The 23067-nt window shown below is 61.1% G+C and overlaps 1 protein-coding gene across 1 annotated transcript; it reads right to left on the bottom strand.

Annotated features, from left to right (window-relative positions):
• Positions 1-1339: 1339 nt before the first annotated feature.
• LOC144955512 (uncharacterized) lies at positions 1340-21989 on the bottom strand (the record flags this gene model as incomplete). Its single annotated transcript, XM_078885706.1, has 8 exons — positions 1340-1876; positions 3563-3781; positions 5093-5227; positions 8704-8802; positions 9996-11981; positions 12662-16116; positions 21281-21465; positions 21877-21989. Coding segments are annotated over 8 exons (6375 nt in total), but the record flags the coding sequence as incomplete, so codon positions are not given.
• Positions 21990-23067: the final 1078 nt, after the last annotated feature.

Raw genomic sequence — 23067 nt, forward strand, 5'->3', positions numbered from 1 at the left:
AGCAAGAGAGAGAGAGAGCTCGTTGTAGCGAACAAGAGAGAGAGCGAGCGAGCGAGTGAGAGAGCGAGCGAGTGAGTGAGAGAGCGAGCGAGTGAGAGGGCGAGCGAGAGAGCGAGTGAGAGAGCGAGTGAGAGAGAGGGCGAGCGAGAGAGCGAGTGAGAGAGCGAGCGAGTGAGAGGGCGAGCGAGAGAAAGAGTGAGAGAGCGAGCGAGAGAGCGAGTGAGAGAGCGAGTGAGAGAGCGAGTGAGAGAGCGAGTGAGTGAGAGAGTGAGAGGGTGAGAGGGCGAGTGAGAGAGTGAGCAAGTGAGTGAGAGAGCGAGAGAGAGAGCGAGAGGGTGAGAGGGCGAGTGAGAGAGCGAGTGAGAGAGTGAGTGAGAGGGTGAGAGGGCGAGTGAGAGAGCGAGTGAGAGAGTGAGTGAGAGGGTGAGAGGGCGAGTGAGAGAGTGAGCAAGTGAGTGAGAGAGCGAGAGAGAGAGCGAGAGGGTGAGAGGGCGAGTGAGAGAGCGAGTGAGAGAGTGAGTGAGAGGGTGAGAGGGCGAGTGAGAGGGTGAGAGGGCGAGTGAGAGGGCGAGTGAGAGGGTGAGAGGGTGAGAGGGTGAGAGGGTGAGAGGGCGAGTGAGAGGGTGAGCAAGTGAGTGAGAGAGCGAGAGAGAGAACACGACCATCGCAATCCGCCGGCAAATGCCGGGCCCCAAAGTGTCCAACGAGAAACAAAGAAACGAAAACGAATAACAAAAATAAACTTATTATCAACAATAAATTAATACATTTATATAAAATATAGAATATTGCTTTGTTGTTGTTGTTGATGTTGTTGTTGTTCCAATAACTAAAAAGACATTTAAACTCCAGCCCACCGCCACCACCACCACTTTTCTTCCCCCAAACGCAAAGCGCAAGCGGCGCACTCAGCCCCGTCACTGTGGAACGGGCACCACGGGGGGCGAGGGGGGGGGCGAGGGAGGGGGGGCGAGGGGAGGGGGTGTGTGGGGGTGCGTGTGTGTGTGTGCGTGTGTGGGTGTGTGTGGGTACGTGGGGGTGCGTGGGGGTGCGTGGGGGTGCATGGGTGTGCGTGTGTGTGGGTACGTGTGGGTGTGTGGGTGCGTGTGGGGGTGTGGGGGTGTGTGGGTGCGTGGGGGTGCGTGTGTGGGGGTGTGTGGGGGTGTGTGGGTGTGTGCGTGGGGGCGTGTGGGTGTGGGGGTGTGTGTGTGTGCGTGTGTGTGCGTGTGTGGGGGTGCGTGTGTGGGGGTGGGTGGCAGTCGTGTGCTGTGGTGTGGCAGGGAGGAAACCAACGCCACCCCCACTTTGTCTCCCCAAGGGTGGACGCTTACAGAGCACCAACTACGCTCAGGCTGAGTCGACCTAGGGTAGGGTGGCTGGGTGGGTGGCTGGGTGGGTGGCTGGGTGGGTGGCTGGGTGGGTGGGTGGGTGGCTGGGTGGGTGGGTGGGTGGCTGGGTGGGTGGGTGGGTGGCTGGGTGGGTGGGTGGGTGGCTGGGTGGGTGGGTGGCTGAGTAGCTAAGTGGTTGGGTAGGTAAGTAACTGGGTGGGTGGCTGGGTGATTGGGTGGGTGGTTGTGTGGCTGGGTGGGTGGCTGGGTGGGTAAGTGGCTGGCTGAGTGGGTAGCTAAATGGCTGACTGACTGAGTGACTAACTGACTGACTGACTGGCTGGGCGACTGGCTGGGCGACTGACTCAGCAGGGCAGCAGGTCGAAGTCGTCGCTGACGTCCACCGTGGGCACGTAGAAGTCGGAGACGTCTTCGGCGTGGCGCCGGGGCGCGGCGCCGTCAGCCTCGTCGGCCCTCACCAGCCACTCGAGGCGCTGCACGGCACTCAGCGCCGCCGCCTCCTGCTGCTGGCGCATCAACACCGCCGTCTGGGGGGGGGGGGTGAGGGGGGGGGGGGGGGGTGAGGGGGGCAGGAGGAAGAGACGCACAATTAGAGCCAGAGCCGGTCTCGAGCCAGAGCCGGGAAGGCGAGCCCAAAGTATCCTGGGGCTTACAGCTTCCCACACCTCACCGCCACGCTCCCACGCCCCCTTCATTCTTTTATTCAGAAGAAGAGCCACTCCCTGTTGTTTGGCAGTCTCCTGCCCCGAGTAGAGAACTGTCCACCCCTCATGGTGGCAGGAGCCAGAGCCGGACCACCGGACCTCCTGAGTACCACAGATCCAGGCGGTACCGGTCCAGCTCCCGACAGGAGTGGCAGCCTCTCCTCCGCAGTGAGCGCTCGAACATTCCACGTGGCCACACGAAGTGGCTTTTCGTTGTTTCTGAAGGAGCCCCGAGGGTGAAGATTCAATCTCCTGGCTCCGCCAGATGGGGTTTGGCCAGGAGACGTCATAGACGCCTGTCCCTCCGGCACAAGCTTATTTATTACATTTTTGTGGTCGTGGTTTTTATCCGGCAAAAACCCCCTACCTCCTTGTGGTGCCGGACGGGCAACGCTGTCGTGGGCAGTGCCGTGAAGGAAAGGGGCTGGTAACCACTCCACCTTCAATTAATTACCACTAAACCATGACCACTCCACACTACACACTACCCTACACAACACACTACACTACACACACTACATACATACTACACACTATACTACACTCACTACACTATATACTACACTCTACACTACACTACACACATACTACTCTATACTATACACTACACTACACACTCCACACACCACACTACACTACACACTACATTGCACACACCACACTACACTCCACTACACACTATACCACACTCCACACTACACACCACACTACACTACACTAGACACTACACACTCACCACACTACACTACACACCACACTAGACACTACACACACACCACACTACAAAGATAAAGACAAAGATCCCCCGTATAGCCTTAACAGACTGTAGGGGCAAGTGCTGTTAGCGAGCACCTATGAAGGCCGGAACGGCACACGAGGGGGTGGGTGGCCAGCACCACGCCCGACCGCCTTTGTCTCCCCAGTGGCGATGTTTACACACCGCACCAGGTACTCATTTAAGGCTGAGTCGACCTAGGGGAGGCCCAGGACCGGTTCAGATAATCGTCACTGGTGTTAGCCGTGAGCGGGAATCGAACTCAGGTCGCCAGGTTCATAGCGCAGCGCTAACCGCTACACTACCGCTACACTACACACACACACCACACTACACACCACACTAGACACTACACACACACCACACTACACACCACACTACACACCACACCACACCACACCACACTACACACACCACACCACACTACACACTACACTACACACACACACACCACTACACACCACACTAGACACTACACACACACCACACTACACACCACACTACACACCACACCACACCACACACTACACACACACACACCACACCACACACTACACACCACACTACACTACACACACACACACCACACTACACACCACACTACACACTACACTACACACCACACTACACTACACACACACACACCACACCACACTACACACCACATTAGACACTACACACACACCACACTACACACACACACACACCACACTACACACTACACACCACACTACCTTCACGTTCTCGTATCTCTTCTCAACGTCCTCCACACGAGGGATCCGCTGCTGCTGCTGCTGCTGCCGCCGCCGCCGGCGCCGGCGGTGACTCCGGTGACTCCGCTCCAGGTCCTCATCGTCGTCCACCTCCTCGTCCACCACCTCCTCCTCCTCCTCATCGTCGTCCGCATCCTCCTCCTCCTCATCCGCCTGCCGCTCCCCCTCCCCTCCCGCCTGCTGGAGGGGGGACGCCGGGAAGATACGCGGAGTGTGGGACGAGGTGAGGGGGTGAGTGGGTGAGTGGGTGAGTGGGTGGGTGGGTGAGTGGGTGGGTGGGTGGGTGAGTGGGTGGGTGAGTGGGTGGGTGAGTGGGTGGGTGGGTGAGTGGGTGGGTGGGTGGGTGTGTGTGTGAGCGAGTTGGTGAGTGTGTGAGTGTGCGAGTGAGTGTGCGAGTGAGTGGTTTGGCGAGCGAGCGTGCGAGTGTGCGAGTTGGTGAGTGTGCGAGTTGGTGAGTGTGCGAGTGAGTGTGCGAGTTGGTGAGTGTGCGAGTGAGTGTGCGAGTGAGTGGTTTGGCGAGCGAGCGTGTGAGTGTGCGAGTTGGTGAGTGTGCGAGTGAGTGTGCGAGTTGGTGAGTGTGCGAGTGAGTGGGTGAGTGTGCGAGTGTGTGAGTGAGTGTGCGAGTTGGTGAGTGTGTGAGTGAGTGTGCGAGTTGGTGAGTGTGCGAGTGTGTGAGTGAGTGAGTGTGCGAGTTGGTGAGTGTGCGAGTTGGCGAGTGTGCGAGTGAGTGTGCGAGTTGGTGAGTGTGCGAGTGAGTGTGCGAGTTGGTGAGTGTGTGAGTGAGTGGGTGAGTGTGCGAGTGTGTGAGTGAGTGTGCGAGTTGGTGAGTGTGCGAGTGAGTGTGCGAGTGAGTGGTTTGGCGAGCGAGCGTGTGAGTGTGCGAGTTGGTGAGTGTGCGAGTGAGTGTGCGAGTTGGTGAGTGTGCGAGTGAGTGGGTGAGTGTGCGAGTGTGTGAGTGAGTGTGCGAGTTGGTGAGTGTGTGAGTGAGTGTGCGAGTTGGTGAGTGTGTGAGTGAGTGAGTGAGTGTGCGAGTGTGTGAGTGAGTGTGCGAGTTGGTGAGTGTGCGAGTGAGTGTGCGAGTTGGTGAGTGTGTGAGTGAGTGGGTGAGTGTGCGAGTGTGTGAGTGAGTGTGCGAGTTGGTGAGTGTGTGAGTGAGTGGGTGAGTGTGCGAGTGTGTGAGTGAGTGTGCGAGTTGGTGAGTGTGCGAGTGAGTGTGCGAGTTGGTGAGTGTGTGAGTGAGTGGGTGAGTGTGCGAGTGTGTGAGTGAGTGTGCGAGTTGGTGAGTGTGCGAGTGAGTGTGCGAGTGTGCGAGTTGGTGAGTGTGCGAGTGAGTGAGCGAGTTGGTGAGTGTGCGAGTGAGTGAGTGTGCGAGTGAGTATGCGAGTTGGTGAGTGTGCGAGTGAGTATGCGAGTGAGTGAGTGAGTGTGCGAGTTGGTGAGTGTGCGAGTGAGTGTGCGAGTGAGTGGTTTGGCGAGCGAGCGTGCCCCCACCCGCTCCCCCGAGGCGAGGTCTCTGTGCACGAGCACGGCGTAGGCTGCCAGCGGCAGCCCCTGCTTGACCAGCCGGCGCGCTGCCTGGCAGTGCACACGCAGCACCTCCTGCTCACACGACAGCACCAGCTTCTCCTGCATGCACACACACACACACACGGGGGTGGGTGAGTGGGTGGGTGGGTGGGTGAGTGGGTGGGTGGGTGAGTGGGTGGGTGAGTGGGTGGGAGAGTGGGTGAGTGGGTGGGTGAGTGAGTGGGTGGGTGAGTGGGTGGGAGAGTGGGTGGGCGAGAAAGTGGGCGAGTGGGTGAGTGGATAGTGGTGCTAGTGTTGGTGGTGTAGCTGGTATCCGGCAAAACAACCCCCTTCCTCCGATTGGCCTCTCCCCTCATGGCGTTTGTAGCCACCACAGCGGCTAATGGGGGCTCTGGACGGGTGCGAGGGGCTGGTAACCCCTCCACCTTCAATTAATTACCACTAAACCATGACCACAAAATGTAATAAATAAGCTTGTGCCGGAGGCCCCGGAAGGACAGGCGTCTATGACGTCTCCTGGCCAAACGCCATTTGGCGGAGCCAGGAGATTAAATCTTCATCCTCGGGGCTCCTCCAGAAACAACAAAAAACCACTTCGTGTGGCCACGTGGAATGTTCGAGCGCTCACTGCGGAGGAGAGGCTGCCACTCCTCTGTCGGGAGCTGGACCGGTACCGTCTGGCCTGGATCTGTGGTACTCAGGAGGTCCGGTGGTCCGGCTCTGGCTCCTGCCACCATGAGGGGTGGACAGTCCTCTACTCGGGGCAGGAGACTGCCAAACAACAGGGAGTGGCTCTTCTTCTGAACAAAAGAATGAAGGGGGCGTGGGAGCGTGGCGGTGAGGTGTGGGAAGCTGTAAGTCCCATCAACCGGAGGCGAGGAGTGGTGGTCGTGGTTACTTATGCCCCCACCGAAGACGAACATCCGTGGAGGGATGCAGGCAAGGCCGATGAGTCGGATGCTTTCTATGACCTCCTGTCACAGGTGCTGGCTAAAGTGGCCCCTCGGGATAGAGTCATCTTGTTGGGTGACTTCAATGCCCGAGTTGGTCATGATGCTGGCACCTGGACTGGAGTGATTGGAAGGCATGGGCCAGATCAGCTCAATAACAACGGCGGAAAGCAGCTAGATTTTTGTGCAGCCCTTGGGCTTGTAATTACCAACACGCTCTTCCGGCATCGGCGCATCCACACCACATCATTGATGCATGCCGGTTCCAAGCAAGAACATCTGCTGGACTACATAGTGACGGACCAGCGGATGCGTGCCCATGTCCTCGTCACCAGGACCTACCGTGGAGCTGATCTGCCCACTGACCATCGACTAGTCATCTGTAAGATGCGCCTGCCATTCTTCCACTCCGTTGGTGGGTGTACACCCAGGATCCCATTCCCACCCTTAGTGGCCTGGTCTCAGTTAGCTGATGAAAGTTGCAAGCGAGAATTTCATCATCACTTGTGGCTGGGGTTGGCATCGTCCCCCACTCCTGATGTCGAGGGGAAATGGGCGAGGTTTAGGACTGTGGCTCATGCAGCTGCAATGGCTGCTTTGGGTCCACGGTCCAGACCTCCCCAGAGACCCTGGCTGACAGAGGAGGTGTTCAAGCTGGCTGAGAAAAAGCAACAGGCCCACTCTCATCGGCTACAGCATCCCACATTGGAGAATAAGCAGCGTTCACTCGGAGGTTCGGAGAGCCGTGAGGCGCTGCAAGGATGGGTGGTGGTCGCGGGTTGCAGAGGAGATGGAGTCTGCCTCAGTGGCCCGCGATCACAAATCGCTCTTTAATTCAAAAAAGTAACCTGCAGCGCCACACCTATAACCATAATTAGAAGAAAGAACGGTGATCCAATCTCCGACCCCCAGGAACAGGTTTGCAGATTTGCTGAGCATTTCTGTGAGGTCCTGGGGGAGAGGAAACCCTCAGCCTGAAAAACATCGTGGGACAAAGTGGGGACGACCCTGCTGAGGCTGCGAGGCCTCAAATATTGGAAGAAGTCACCCCCTGTGAGTGGCTGGCTGAGGTGAGATCTGTTGAAGAAGTACTGAAGGCGATCCAGAGTCTGAGACCAGGAAAGGCACCGGGCAGAGATGATCTCCCAAGCAAAATGCTGAGGGAGGGTGGCGCTTGTGCACAGACTGCCCTACATGACATCATAACAACAGTCTGGACCACTGGACAGGTTCCGCAGGATTGGAAGGATGCCCTGGTGGTCCCCCTCTTTAAGAAAGAGGACCGCACAGACTGTAACAACTACAGGGGCATCTCACTCCTCAGTGTGCCGGGAAAGGTCCTGGCAATGATTATTCAACATCGCCTTGCTAGGCACGCTGAGGAGAGGCTTGCGGAGCCCCAATGCGGTTTCAGGAAAGGGTGGTCCTGCACAGATGGATTATTGCTTCTACTGCTAGAGAAGAGATGTCGGGAATTCCAACAAGACCTGCATCTCTGCTTTATTGACCTGGTCGAGGCCAATGATACCATCAGTAGGCCTGGGCTCTGGGTTGTTCTTCGTGCTTTCGGAGTCCCTGACCCTCTGCTCACGCTCATTAAGGACCTTCATGATGGTGGGCGGGCCCGGGTAAAACTACGTGGCTGGGAGTCAGAGCCTTTCCCTGTACACCTTGGGGTGCGACAGGGATGTCCTCTGGCTCCCACGTTATTTAACATCTATTTTGACCACGTAGTTCGTGAAACCTTCAATAGCTGTACCGGGGGAATTTCCATCTGGTATAGATACAATGGGAGGCTGATCGATGCCCGGGTGCGGTCAAGGGATGGCTCCCTATTGGTCAACCATGTTATGTATGCCGACGATTTGGTAATAGCTGCTCATTCAGAGGAGGAGTTGGAGACGCTGCTGCTGAGACTGGAGCGTGCCACTAAGAGGTGGGGCCTTACCATCAGCCCCACCAAAACTAAGCACCTGCCTGGGTATTTTGTACCATCGGACAATCCACCCCCACAACGGTGATAGGGCAGTAGTGGAGAGAGTGGAGAGTTTCCCATACCTGGGCAGTGTGCTCTTGGCCGGCTCCAGTTTAACAGCAGAGGTCTCACTCCGAATCAGTCGAGCGGCATTATCTTTTCATCGGTTGCGTAACGCTGTGTGGAAGCTACCTGGTCTGTCGCTCCGCACGAAGCTTCAAGTCTTCTCGGCCACGGTCATTCCCTCCCTTCTCTACGCTTGCGAAACGTGGACCCCCCTAATGGAGAATGTTCGCCGGTTGGAAACATTTAGGCTGGCCTGCCTACGATCCATCCTGGGTTTAACCTACAGGCTGGATTGCGTGAGGAGCTCACAAATCCTTGAAAGATCTGGGCAAAGTCCCATCGGTGAGCTCCTCCGGCAGGCAAGGCTGCGTTGGCTGGGTCATGTAGCCCGCATGCCCAGCCACCGCATGCCCAAACAGCTTTTGTTCGGCCGGATCGAGGGGGCTAAACGGGCGCGGCACGGGCTGGAGAAGAGACGGAGTGACGTGGCGGTGGTGGCGGTGGCGGTGGTGGCGGTGGTGGTGGCGGTGGTGGTGGCGGTGGTGGCGGTGGTGGCGGTGGTGGCGGTGGTGGCGCTGCCCCACCCTCTCGACGAGCTGCTGCAGGCGCAGGGCTCTGCGCGCTGCCTCCTGCATGCGGAACAGCTCCTTGAGGGGCTCCGACAGCGACGGCGGTGGAGCAAACTGCGTACACCACGCACGCACATACACACCGTGTGTACACCACGCACACACATACACACCGTGTGTACACCGCACACACAGTGTACACACAAGTACACCACGCACACACATACACACCGTGTGTACACCGCACACACGCCATGCAACACACACGCAACGCACACACACCGTGTGTACACCACGCACACACCACGTACACGCCACGCACACAGCATGCACACACACACACACCATGTGTACACCACGCACACACACACACACCATGTGTACACCACGCACACACACACACCATGTGTACACCACGCACACACACACACCATGTGTACACCACGCACACACACACACACCATGTGTACACCACGCACACACACACACACACCATGTGTACACCACGCACACACACACACCATGTGTACACCACGCACACACACCATGTGTACACCACGCACACACACACACACACCATGTGTACACCACGCACACACACACACCATGTGTACACCACGCACACACACACACACACCATGTGTACACCACGCACACACACACACACACACCATGTGTACACCACGCGCACACACACACACCATGTGTACACCACGCACACACACACCATGTGTACACCACGCACACACACACACCATGTGTACACCACGCACACACACACACCATGTGTACACCACGCACACAGACACACCATGTGTACACCACGCACACACACACACCATGTGTACACCACGCACACACACACACCATGTGTACACCACGCACACACACACACACCATGTGTACACCACGCACACACACACACACCATGTGTACACCACGCACACACACACACACCATGTGTACACCACGCACACACACACACACCATGTGTACACCACGCACACACACACACACCATGTGTACACCACGCACACACACACACACCATGTGTACACCACGCACACACACACACACACCATGTGTACACCACGCACACACACACACACACCATGTGTACACCACGCACACACACACACACACCATGTGTACACCACGCACACACACACACACCATGTGTACACCACGCACACACACACACACCATGTGTACACCACGCACACACACACACACCATGTGTACACCACACACACACACACCATGTGTACACCACGCACACGTCACGACTGGCAGGCGCCGGCGCTCACCGTGGGAACCTGCAGGCGGCTGTAGGGCTTGCCGTGCAGCACGTAGGCCCCGGTGTGCGTCATGAACCGCGGGTAGCCGTGGGGCGGCGGCGGTGCCGGCGCCACCCCGCACAGCGCCGCCCACCGCTCCTCCGCGCTGCCGCGTTGGCGCGCGAACACGGCGCGCAGCGCACACTCACGCTGTGCACACTCACGCTGTGCACACTCACGCTGTGCACACTCACGCAGCGCGCTCTCACGCAGCGCGCTCTCACGTAGAGCGCTCTCACGTAGAGCGCTCTCACGTAGAGCGCTCTCACGAAGCGCAAACTCGCGGTCAGTACCGCCTGAGTCCCCTCCTCCGCCGTTGCCGGCGCTCTCCGGCCGCCCGTCCTCGGCACGCGCGCCGATGACACCGGCTCCGTCGGCGTCGTCCGCGGCGCCGGCCGCCGGGGCCCCCCCCTCCCCTTTCTCCTCGTCCGGCGGAGGAATCGCCAGCGGCGCCGCCGGCGCCGGCGGCAATTCCGCCGCGAGTTCGTCGCCGGTCGCGACGTCCGCGGCGACGTCCGTCGGGGCGCCGCCGGCCTCCTCCGCGCCGTCGTCCGCGAGGCTCGGCTCCACCTCACGCTGCAGCGCCGCCGCCGCCCGCGTCGTCTCCTCCGGCATCCGCTCCGAGACGACCACATCGACGGCGTCCGCCGGCACCCCGGCCGCGGCGCCGTTGGCCGGATCGCGCGCCGGCGACGGTTCCGGCTCGACCCCCGGCACCGACCGCGTGTCGCCGTCCGCCGCCAAAGCGAACCCCGGCCGCTCGGCGCGGAGCGGGGGAGCCGCCGCCGGGGGAGCCGCTGGGGCAGCCGGGGGCGGCGCCGCCCCCCCGGCGCCGCCGGCATCGATCGCCGGCGCGGGAAAAGCGTCGGCCGCGACCGACGGCTCGTCCTTGGCGGCGTCGCTCCGAACTTCCTGCTCTCCCTCCTCCCCCTCGCTCGCGCCCTGCTGCTGCTGCTGCTGTAGCTGCTGCTGCTGCTGTAGCTGCTGCTGCTGTAGCTGCTGCTGTAGCTGCTGCTGTAGCTGCTGCTGCTGCTGTAGCTGCTGCTGCTGCTGTAGCTGCTGCTGCTGCTGTAGCTGCTGCTGCTGTAGCTGCTGCTGCTGCTGTAGCTGCTGCTGCTGCTGTAGCTGGGGCTGCTGCTGCTGCTGTTGCTGGTGCGGCAGCGTCGGAAGGGCGGCGGCCGACGCGGGCGGCGCCGGCTCCTCGCCGTTGCCGTGGTCGCCGGGCGCCGGCTGGCGCTGCGGGGGGGTCGCCCTGCCGGCGCCGTCCACCGCTGGCGGCTCCACCGGCGGGTGCCAACTCAGCGGCTGGTGCTGGGGGTGGTCGTGGTGGTTGTGGAGCTGCTGGGGAGGTTGCAGATGCTGCTTTTGGTGAAGCTGGAGCTGCTGCTGCTGCTGTTGCTGCTGCTGCAGCTGACAAGTCTGCTGCTGCAGCTGGAGCTGCTGCTGGTGACAAGTCTGCTGCTGCAGCTGGAGCTGCTGCTGGTGACAAGTCTGCTGCTGCTGTTGCTGCTGCTGCAGCTGACAAGTCTGCTGCTGCTGCTGTTGCTGCTGCGGCTGGTGACAAGTCTGCTGCTGCAGCTGGAGCTGCTGCTGGTGACAAGTTTGCTGCTGCTGCTGCAGCTGCTGCTGCGGATGATTCTGCTGTCGTTGCAGCAGCAGCAGCGGCTGATTCTGCTTCTGCTGCTGCTGATGATGATGAAGAAGAATCGGGCGCTGATGGTTGTGCTGCTGCTGGTGCTGCTGCTGGTGCTGCTGCTGGTGCTGCTGGTGCCGCGGCGACGCCACTACCCTGGTGCCCTCCCCGCCCGGCGCAAGCGAGGCCGGCAGTCCGCCATCGCCGCCCTCCGCGGCTTTGCCCGTCGGCGCCGGCTGCTCACAGGCAACCCGCGGGCGCTGAGCGGGGCTCGCCGGCGGGGGCCGCCGCTCCTTGCCGGCGCCGCCGGCGCCACCGGCGGCCTGTCCGGGGGAGGGGGGGGGTCAACACCGCGAGTGCGTCACAACGCGGTTGAGCAGCGTCTGGACGCCCCCCCTGACGCTCCAATAACACGCGGCGGTAGCAGCGGTAGCAGCGGCAGTAGCAGCGGTAGTGAGGCTTTAGCGATCAATATCATCCACAGCAGAGGCGGTGCTGCTGCTGTTGTTGTTGTTGGATTAGATCGCGTGAACATGGCAACTCAAATTGGCCACGTTCAGAGAAATGTCACCGCTGGGTGTTGGCCGTGAGCGGGAATCAGAGGTCGCAAACGCTACTGGGCATCTCAACGCGCGTGCGTTGTGGCAGGGGCATGTGGCGGGCAAGGTGAGCCTGTGTGTGCGTGTGTACAGCATGGGAAGGACGCTACTGGGCAGTTGGAGGCAGTCGCCCTCCAGCAACAACGGAGGGCGGAGGAGCGACGCTCACAACAACGAGCGGAGCGCCGGGTGGCTAAAGCACAGCGAGTTGGCACAGTAGGGGGCACCGGTGGTGCATCGGCCACTCATCTTAGTCAGTCGACCCGTGGTCTCCTGCCAGCGGGCGTTCGACACTTCACGTGGCATTAACGTGCGCACAGGCACAAGCGAAGCGGTGACATCACCGCCACTTAGTCGGTTGTTGTTGTTGTTGTTGTGTGTGTGCGTTGCTAGGAGGCCCTCACCTGCGCACTGCGTGCCGCTCTCTCCTTGCAGCGAGCCTTCCCCTTGAGGTAGCGGTGCCTCCGCTCCATCTCCATGTCCTTCTGGCTGAGCATCAGCTCGAAGCTGGTGAGCGTCGCCGCCACCCCGGCACGGCCCCCGGCACCGGCCGCCTCGTGACCCGCGGCCGCCGCCTCGCCCGGCCGCCCCCTGGCCTTGCCGCCACCGCCGCCCGGCACCGGTGACTTGCGGCTGCCGGAGGAGCCGTTGCCGTTGCCGCCGCCGGCGGCGGTGGCTGAGGCGCCGTTGTTCTCCTTGAAGGAGGAGGACGACTTGCGCTCGTCCTTGGTGCCGCGGTGGGGGGGGGGCGCCCCTCCCCCTGCTCCCCCCCCCTCGCTCCTCACGCCCTCCCGCTCCTTGAGCCGACGACGTCTCTCTCTGTCTTTGTCCCTCTCCATGGCCTTGTCCCTCTCCCTCTCTCTGTCCCTCTCCATGGCCTTGTCTTTGTCCCTCTCCCTGTCTTTGTCTCCATCTCTCTCTTTATCCACCGTCCTGTCCTTGTCTCTCTCCTTGATCCTGTCTCTCTCCCTCTCCATAATCTTATCCTTGTCCCTCTCCCTCTCTCTGTCTTTGTCTTTGTCCCTCTCCATGGCCTTGTCTCCGTCTCTCTCTTTATCAACCGTCCTGTCTCTCTCCTTGTTCTTGTCTCTCTCCCTCTCCATAATCTTATCCTTGTCCCTCTCCGCTGCCTTGTCTTTGTCCCTCTCCTTGTCTCTCGCACTGTCCCCGTCTCCCACCCCGTCTCCCAACTCGTCTCCCACCTGGTCCCTCTCTGTCTTGTCCTTGTCTCTCACACCGTCCCTGTATAACGTCTTGTCCCTGTCTCCCACCTCGTCTCCCAGCTCATCCCTGTCTGCCACCTTGTCCTGGTCTAATGTCTTGTCCCTCTCTCCCACCTTGTCCCTCTCTCCCACCTTGTCCCGCTCCGTCTTGTCCCTCTCTCCCACCTTGTCCTTCTCCGTCTTGTCTCTCTCTCCCACCTTATCCCTCTCTCCCACCTTGTCCCTCTCCCGCTCCGTCCCTCCGCTCTCCGCCGAGTCCCTCCTCCTCTGCTGCTCCTTCCACGATGGCGCCGGCGCCAGCGACCGCGCCGTGCCGTCCCCCGCCGCCGGCTCCCGGCCCCGGTGGCCGAGCTTGTGCCGCTTCACCACCTTCCCCTCGCCGTCCACCTTCCCCTTCTCCGTCGGCGCCGCCGCCGCCGGTTCGGCGCGCCACGGCGTTCGGCGTCGCTCCGCCGGCGCCTTGCCGGCAATCGCCCCGGACGGCGCAAAGAGCGACGGCGCCTCCGGCTCGCTCTCGGAGCCGGCGGACGACGCGCCGGCCTCCGCGACCGCGGGCGTCGCGGCGGCCGCCGCCTCCCCGGCGCCGCCAGGTGCTGAGCGCCGCCGCCGCTTTTGCCGCCGCCGCTGCCGGCGCCGCCTCGGCAGGTGCCGGTCACCCGCCGGCCGCGGCTCCGATTCTGCGGCGCTGGCGGCTCCCCCTGCCGCGTCCTCCTCCTCCTCGTCGTCGTCGACTTCCCCGTCGCGGTCCTCACCGTCCTCGCGGCCCTCGCCAGGCACGGAGGGAGCGGCCCCGGAGCCGGCGGCGCTGCCGCTCCGGTTCCTTTCGCGAAGCCTGGCCACCGCCGGCGCTGGCATCGCGGCCGGCTCCCCGGGCCTCCTCTCCGGAGACGGCGGCCCCTCGGCCCTCCTCTCCGAGGGGGGCGGCACTTCCGGCCTCCTGTCCGAGGGGGGCAGCCCGTGGGACTTCCTGTCTGGGGGGGGCGGTCCTCGCAACCTCCTCTCCGAGGGGGGCGGCACTTCGGGCTCCTTGTCGGTTGTGGGTAGCGGCTGTCCATGTGACTTCCTGTCTGAGGGGGGCGGTACTTCTGGCTTCCTGTCGGTTGTGGGTAGCGGCTGTCCATGTGACTTCCTGTCTGAGGGAGGCGGCACTTCGGGCTTCCTGTCTGAGGTGGGTAGCGGCTGTCCATGTGACTTTTTCTCCGAGGGGGGCGGCACTTCGGGTTTCCTGTCTGAGGTGGGTGGCAGCTGCCCATGTGACTTCCTGTCTGAGTTGGGTAGCGGCTGCCCGTGCGACTTCTTTTCTGAAGGAGGCGGCACTTCGGGCTTCCTGTCGGTTGTGAGTAGCGGCTGCCCGTGCGACTTCCTTTCAGAGGGGGGCTGCCCGTGCAACTTCCTGTCCGAGGGGGGCGGTACTTCTGGCTTCCTGTCGGTTGTGGGTAGCGGCTGCCCGTGCAACTTCTTCTCCGCGGAGGGCGGTACTTCTGGCTTCCTGTCAGTTGTGGGTGGCGGCTGCCCATGCAACTTCCTGTCCGCGGGGGGCGGCTCGTGTGACTTCTTGTCCAAGAGGGGCGGCACTTCGGGCTTTCTGTCCATGATGGGTGATGGTTGCTCGTGCGACTTCCTGTCTGAAGGGGGCGGCATTTCTGGCTTCCTGTCGGAAGGGGGCGGCTGCCCATGTGACTTCCTGTCTGAAGGGGGCGGCACTTCTGGCTTCCTGTCGGTTGTGGGTAGCGGCTGCCCGTGCGACTTCCTTTCAGAGGGGGGCGGCACTTCGGGCTTCCTGTCCGAGGTGGGGGGCGGCTGCCCGTGCAACTTCCTTTCAGAGGGGGGCTGCCCGTGCAACTTCCTCTCCGCAGTGGGCGGTACTTCTGCCTTTCTGTCCATGATGGGTGATGGTTGCCCGTGCGACTTCTTGTCGGAAGGGGGCGGCGGCCCGTGCAACTTCTTGTCCGAAGGGGGCGGCTCGTGCAACTTCTTGTCCAAGAGGGGCGGCACTTCGGGTTTCCTGTCTGAGGTGGGTGGCGGCTGCCCGTGTAACTTCTTGTCCGAAGGGGGCGGCGGCCCATGCGACTTCCTGTCTGAAGGGGGCGGCGGCCCGTGTGACTTCCTGTCTGAAGGGGGCGGCACTTCGGGCTTCCTGTCCATAGGGGGCGGCTGCCCATGTGACTTCCTGTCTGAAGGGGGCGGCGGCCCATGTGACTTCCTGTCTGAAGGGGGCGGCGGCCCATGCGACTTCCTGTCTGAAGGGGGCGGCGGCCCATGTGACTTCCTGTCTGAAGGGGGCGGCACTTCGGGCTTCCTGTCCGAAGGGGGCGGCGGCCCGTGCGACTTCCTGTCTGAAGGGGGCAACACTTCGGGCTTCCTGTCCGAAGGGGGCAGCAGCCCATGTGACTTCCTGTCTGAAGGGGGTGGCTGCCCGTGTGACTTCCTGTCCAAAGGGGGCAGCACTTCGGGCTTCCTGTCCGAAGGAGGCGGCTGCCCGTGCGACTTCCTGTCCGCCAGGGGAGTCCTCTGCGCCGACTTCCTGTCCGGGAGGGGGGGCGGCACCTCAAGCCTGCGTCCCGGCGCGTCCGTCCCCGTGCCGTCGGCCTCGCCGCGCCGGTTGGACTCCGGCTCCTCGTTGCTCGGGGTGTCCGCTGCTTGCGGTGGTGGACAGGCAGCAGTGGGGGCGGGGCGGACAGAAGACCAGGGTGACTTTCACACGGCCGAGAGCACCCCGGATACTCGAGGTGAATAATTACCTAAGCATACGTAAGTGTCGGAATGTCGATGTTATACAGGGTGCTTCACTTATATGGGACTTTCGTTTTTAATAGAAAAATAACGGATGATACTACACTGTAATCACGATAACAAATGGACGTTAACAGCTTCGAAAAGTCAGTCTCCCACTTGTTCGCCATCGTTGTCAATGCACGCCTGGAATCTTCCCCAGGTGGTCTGCAGAGCCCTGAGGGCACATTTCTTGTGGCGTCGTTGCAAATTCTCAGAAGCGTTAACATTGAGTCAACGGACATCCTCCTCTTCCTCCCCCACCTATCCTACTCCCCCCCTCCTCCCTGCTCAAGCGCGTGTAGGCCAACAACCAGTAGGGGGCCCGGCAACGCCCCGACGGGACTTCACAGCCGGAGAGACGATGGTCTGCGCGCCATCGTCTCCTTGCTCCCCACGTTCACGCGGCGGAGTGGCGGCACCGCCACTCCACAAAGCTAGCAACTGCGACGCCCCATCGACGCTCGCAAGCGGCAACAATGACAACGACGACGACGACCCTTCGCCACCGAGTGGCGACGAAGTCATCACGGCGCATATGGCTGGCCGTGTGCACGTTGAGGCCACGTGAAGTGTCGAACGCCCGCTGGCAAGAGGTCACGGGACAAACCAGGTGCCAAGGGGTTGACCGACTGAGATGACTGGCCGATGCACCGTCTGTGTCCTTCACTTTGCAAACTCGGTGCATTTTAGCCGCCCCGCGCTTCGCTCGTTGTCGTGAGCATCGCTCCTCTACCTTCCGTCGGTGCTATCCTTTAGCAGCGTCCTTCACAAACCTCCTCCACAGAGGCCGATCTTGACACCGCTGGTACCAGTCATCGGCAAGTCCACTCAGCTTCACATCCTCTTGTACCACATCTCTTCTCTAGCCCGTGCCGCGCCTGTTTAGCCACCTCTATCAGGCCGAACAAAAGGTGTTTCGGCATAGGCTGGGCCTGTGGTATAAATGACCCAGCCAACGTAGCCTTGCCTGCCAGAGGAGCTCACCGATGGGACTTTGTCCAGATCTTTGAAGGATTTGTGAGCTCCTCACACAATCCAGCCTGATTAAACCCAGGGTGGATCATAGTCAGGCCAGCCTGAATGTTTCTAACCGACGAAGATGTTCCATTAGGGGGGTGTATGTTTCGCAAACGTAGAGAAGAGAAGGTATGGCCGTGGCCGAGAAGACCTGAAGCTTCACGTGGAACGACAGACCAAGCAGCTTTCACGCAGCTTTATGCAGCCGATGAAAAGATAATGCGGCTCGACTGATTTAGAGCGACACCTCTGCTGTCAAACTGGAGCCAGTCATTGAAACACTGCCCAGGTATAGGAACCCCTCCACTCTATCCACAACTGTCCCATCACCAATGTGGTGGAGTAAAAAATACCCAGGCAGGTGCATAGTTTTGGTGGGGCTGATGGTAAGGCTCCACCTCTTAGTGGCATGCTCCAGGTTCAGCAGCAGCACCTCCAACTCCTCTGAGTGAGCAGAAGTCACCAGAAGTCACCAGATCATCAGCATGCATAACACGGTTGACCAATAGGCAGCCATCCTGTGACCACATCCGAGCATTGATCAGCATCCCATTGTATCTTTATGGAGATTCCTCCAGTACAGCTATAGAAGGCTTCACGAAAAAGATGTAAAATAATGTGGGAGCTATAGGACAACCCTGTCGCACGCCAAGATGAACAGGGAATGGCTCAAACTCCTGGCCACGTAGTTTTACCTCGGCCTGCCCACCATCATTAAGGTTCTTAATGATTGTGAGCAGAGGGACAGGGACTCCGAAAGCACGAAGAACAAACCAGGCCTATTGATTGTATCATAGGCTTGACCAGATCAATAAAGTAGAGATATAGGTCCTGTTGGACCACCAGGGCATCCTAACAATCCTGTGGAACCCGTTAAGTGGACCAGACTGTTCTTATGATGTCATGTAGGGTAGTCTGCGCACAAACGCCACCCTCCCTCAGCATTTGGCTTGGAAGATCATCTCTTTTGTTTTTGCTGGTCTCAAACTCCAGATCACCTTCGCTACTTCATCAACAGATGGTGCTGGAAGAAGTCAGGGGGTGACAACTTCTTCCAATATTTGAGGCACGGCAGCCTCAGCAGGGTCATCCCCACGTTGTCCCATAATGTTTTCCAGGCCGAGGGATTTCCTCTCCCCCAAGACCTCACAAAAATGCTCAGCAAATCTGCAAACCTGTTCCTGGGGGTCGGAGATCGGATCACTTTTATTTCTCCTAATGATGGTGATATGTGTGCCGCTGCAAGTTACATTTTTGATGGATGTGATCGCAGGATACTGAGGCAGACTCCAACTCCTCAGCAACCCGCGACCACCACCCATCCTTGCAGCACCGCACGGCTCTAGGAACCTCCGAGCGACGGCTGCGGTAAGCCTCCTCATTTTCCGACGTGGGATGCTGCAGAAGAGCCATTCCCTGTTGCTTGGAAGTCTCCTGCCCCGAGTAGAGGACTGTCCACTCCCCTCATGGTGACTGGAGCCAGAGTCAGTCACACCCCCCCCCACCCCGCGCGTGCGTCAAAGACAAATCTTCGTGAGCGTTGGGGGCAATGCCAGATCCCGCCGCTGGATGTTGTTGGCACCGCAGGTGGGCGAGAGAGACGGGCCCCAGCATCCATCGCTTCCTACAGTTTTCCACACACACTCACTCAGCAGGGAGAAGGTAGATGGGCCGGCGTTCCGACAAAATGTCGGGTGAAGAAACTTGCTCAGCCAGTTCGGGGGGGGAGCGTTGTCTAGACCCTGGCGGGGGGAGCTTTTGCAGGTCTCACGGTTGTTCAAGTGCTGAACGTACGTTGGGACCAGCGGCGAAAGGGCTCGTGATCGGCATTGTCCTACGCACGCCGGTAATTTTTCATCGTGAGCGTTGGGGGTTAACACCAGATCCCGCTGCTGGATGTTGTTGACACAGCAAGTGTGCGAGAGAGATGGGCCCCAGCATCCATCCTCAAAACTAGCCGGCGCCCATCGAGGTCCTTCTCCCGCATGCATTTGGGAGCGCGGTGACTTTGGTGGCCGGCGTTCCGACAAAATTTCGGGTGAAGAAACTTGCTCAGCCAGTTCGGGGGGAACATTGTATAGACTCCGGCGGGGAGCTTTGCCAGGTCTCACGGTTGTTCAAGTGCTGAATGTACGTCGGGACCAGCGGCGAAAGGGCTCGTGATTGGCGTTCTGCCTCACCCACGCCGGTAATTTTTCATCGTGAGCGTTGGGGGTTAACGCCAGATCCCGCCGCTGGATGTTGTTGACACAGCAGGTGGGCGACAGAGATGGGCCCCAGCATCCATCGCTTCCAACAGTTTTCCACACACACACTCAGCGGGGAGAAGGTAGATGGGCCGTCGTTCCGACAAAATGTCGGGTGAAGAAACTTGCTCAGCCAGTTCGGGGGGGAACGTTGTCTAGAGCCTGGCAGGGGGAGCTTTTCCAGGTTTCACGGTTGTTTAAGTGCTGAACGTACGTTGGGGCCAGCGGCAAAAGGGCTCGTGATCGGCATTCTGCCTCACCCACGCCAGTAAATTCTTCCGTGGCGTACACCGGCACTCACGTGGCCTCGACCCCCGACGACCTGCACGGAGGCGACTCGCAAACTTGATTCGGGCGATTGTTGCACGCCGGTTGACTGGCGGTCGCTGGGCAGCACCGGCGTGATGGAAGTCTGCGTTGGGTGAGGCTGTGACGCTACCCACTCCGGGTCAAACGGACGGTTCATTCTTGTCAGCATCAAGAAACGGGGTACCCAGAACCCCAAAAAGGGTGGGGGCTGGGGGATAGAGGCCAACGGTTCATTCCAGACCCTTCCAGAGACTTCTCTTGGTGGCAACGCGTTTATTCAAAAAACGAGAACAACGCCAACAGCCGTAACGCATACAGCTGTGGCCCCTCTAACACTACGGGGTACGGCCTCATCACCCGGTAACGTAAGGGAGGTACAACCTCCCTTCTAGCGGGCCCTACACACCCCGGGCTACGCACTCACGGGTCCTCCGTTACGGGGGCTAGGGGAGGCTAGCGAGGGTACGGGTCCCAACGCCGGTCCGCTGCAACGCGGCTCTGACAAGAGCCTCGTTTGAAGGTCCCAGGGTGCTGGTCTCGTCTTCAGGCGTCTTCGGGTCTTGAGTGGACGAAGACTGCCGGTCCCGTCGAGAGGGCCGTCTTTTATACACAAGTTGGGGCTTCCCCCGCCCCTAGCCACAACCTTGTCCAGAACCTTCTAGAAGTCTCTGGAATGAGTCGTTGGCCCCTAGCCCCCAGCCCCCACCCCTTGGGGGGTCTGGGGTCTCTCCCCCCCCCCCCCCTATCACGGGGTACCCAGGGGGGGGTGTCTACCCCAGCTCAACCCCCACACCTCCCGTTCACTCTCTCGACCGCTCCCTATTGGCCTGTGAGGGTGGTGACCATAAGAATACCCGCAGCGCCTTGGTATGACGCAACAAAAGTATTAAACTATTTTTTTCATGATAGTAGGTAAGGCCCCCTATTGGAGCTATATACAGGGCGCTTAAAAACAATGTCAACACTTCTGAGAATGAGCAACAACACCACAAGAAATGTGCATCCGGGCCCTGGAGACCGTTTGGCGAAGATCCCAGGCACGTGTCGACAACGATGGCGAACAAACGGAGACTTTTTGACTTTTTGAAGCGATTAACATTACATTTGTAATCATGTTACAGTGTATTGTCTGTTCTTTTTCCATTAAAAACGATAGTCCCATACTAGTGAGAGTGTGAGAACGAGTGTGAGTGTGCGAGTGTGTGTGAGTGTGCGGGCGAGTGCGAGTGTGTGAGTGAGCGTGAGTGTGCAAGCGAGTGAGAGTGTGCGAGCAAGTGCGTGGGCGTGCGAGTGTGAGTGAGAGTGTGCGAGCGAGTGCGTGCGAGTGAGAGTGTGTGAGTGTGCGGTCGAGTGTGAGTGAGTGAGAGTGTGAGCGAAAGTGTACGAGTGTGAGCGAGAGTGTGAGAGTGAGAATGTGAGTGTGTGAGTGTGCGAGCGAGCGGGTCTCCCTCACCTCGCGAGGCAGGGAGTCGTGCGTGCACCCGCCCGAGCTTGCGGATCTGCTGCGCTGCTGCTGCTGTAGCTGCTGCTGCTGCAGCAGGAGGGTGAGGGCAGCCGATGGCGACACGTCCAGGGCCGCTCGCCCGTGCGGTTGGGCTGCGTGGCGTCGCCCCCAAAGTGCAGGAGCAGGCGCACCACCTGCACACAGACAAAGGTGCCCCCGGGTAGCCTCTAGCAGGGTGTAGGGGCAAGTGCTGCTAGTAGCAGCGGCAGCACCCTATACACACAAAGGTCCCCCGTGTAGCCTCTAGCAGGGCTGTAGGGGCAAGTGCTGCTAGTAGCAGCGGCAGCACCCTATACACACAAAGCTCCCCCGTGTAGCCTCTAGCAGGGCTGTAGGGGCAAGTGCTGCTAGTAGCGAGTAGCAGTGCCCTATAGACACAAAGACAAAGCTCCCCGTATAGCCTCTAGCAGGCTGTAGGGGCAAGTGCATAACTCTGCCAGCAGGGGTAGCGGTGATAGCTGGGGCACCCTCAGCGGCAGCCCCCCCCGCCCCCCAGTCCCCCCCCCCCCCCCACCTCGTCGTGGCCGTTGGTGACGGCGTCGTGCAGGGGGGTGTCGTCGTCCAGGCCGCGCGTGTTCACCTGGGCGCCCGACAGCAGCAGCAGCTCGGCCAGATCACGGTGGCCACGGTTTACACGCCTCGTGCAGCGGGGTCCAGCCTGGGGGGCGGGGGGGGTGAGGGAGGGGGGTGAGGGGGGGACCCCTCCACACTTGAGACGGAGGTTCGAGAGAAGCTCCAAGGGAGATTCGTCGGGTTTGACGGCGCCAACACAAACGTCGTTCTGTGTGACTCCACCCCCCCACCACCCCCCCACCACCCCCCCTCCCACCACCGCCCCCCCACCCACCACACCCCCACCCCCCCCCACCACACCCCCACCCCCCCCACCACACCACCACCACCCCCCCACCACCCCCCCACCACACCACCACCACCCCCCCACCACCCCCCCCACCACCCCCCCCACCACTCCCCCACCACACCACCACACCCCCCCACCACCCCCCCCACCACCCCCCCACCACCCCCCCCACCACCCCCCCACCACCCCCCCCTCCCACCACCGCCCCCCCCACCACCCCACACCCCCACCCCCCCCACCACACCCCCACCCCCCCACCACACCACCACCACCCCCCCCACCACCCCCCCACCACCCCCCCACCACACCACCACCACACCACCACCACCCCCCCACCACCCCCCCCACCACCCCCCCACCACCCCCCCCACCACACCACCACCACCCCCCCACCACCCCCCCACCACTCCCCCCCACCACCCCCCCACCACCCCCCCCACCACACCACCACCACCCCCCCACACCACCCCCCCCCACCCCCCCACCACCCCCCCACCACCCCCCCCTCCCACCACCGCCCCCCCACCCACCACACCCCCACCCCCCCCACCACACCCCACCCCCCCCACCACACCACCACCACCCCCCCACCACCCCCCCACCACCCCCCCCACCACCCCCCACCACCCCCCCCACCACCCCCCCACCACCCCCCCACCACCCCCCCACCCCCACCACCCCCCCCACCACCCCACCACCCCACCCCCCCCACCACCCCCCCACCACCCCCCCCCACCACCCCCCACCACCCCCACCACCCCCACACCCCCCCACCACCCCCCCCACCACCCCCCCACCACACCCCTCCCCACCCCCCCCACCACCCCCCCACCACCCCCCCACCACACCCCCCACCCCACCCCCCCCACCACCC

The sequence above is a fragment of the Lampetra fluviatilis genome, unplaced genomic scaffold (assembly GCF_964198595.1).
Source record: "Lampetra fluviatilis unplaced genomic scaffold, kcLamFluv1.1 SCAFFOLD_841, whole genome shotgun sequence".
NCBI lineage: Eukaryota > Metazoa > Chordata > Hyperoartia > Petromyzontiformes > Petromyzontidae > Lampetra > Lampetra fluviatilis.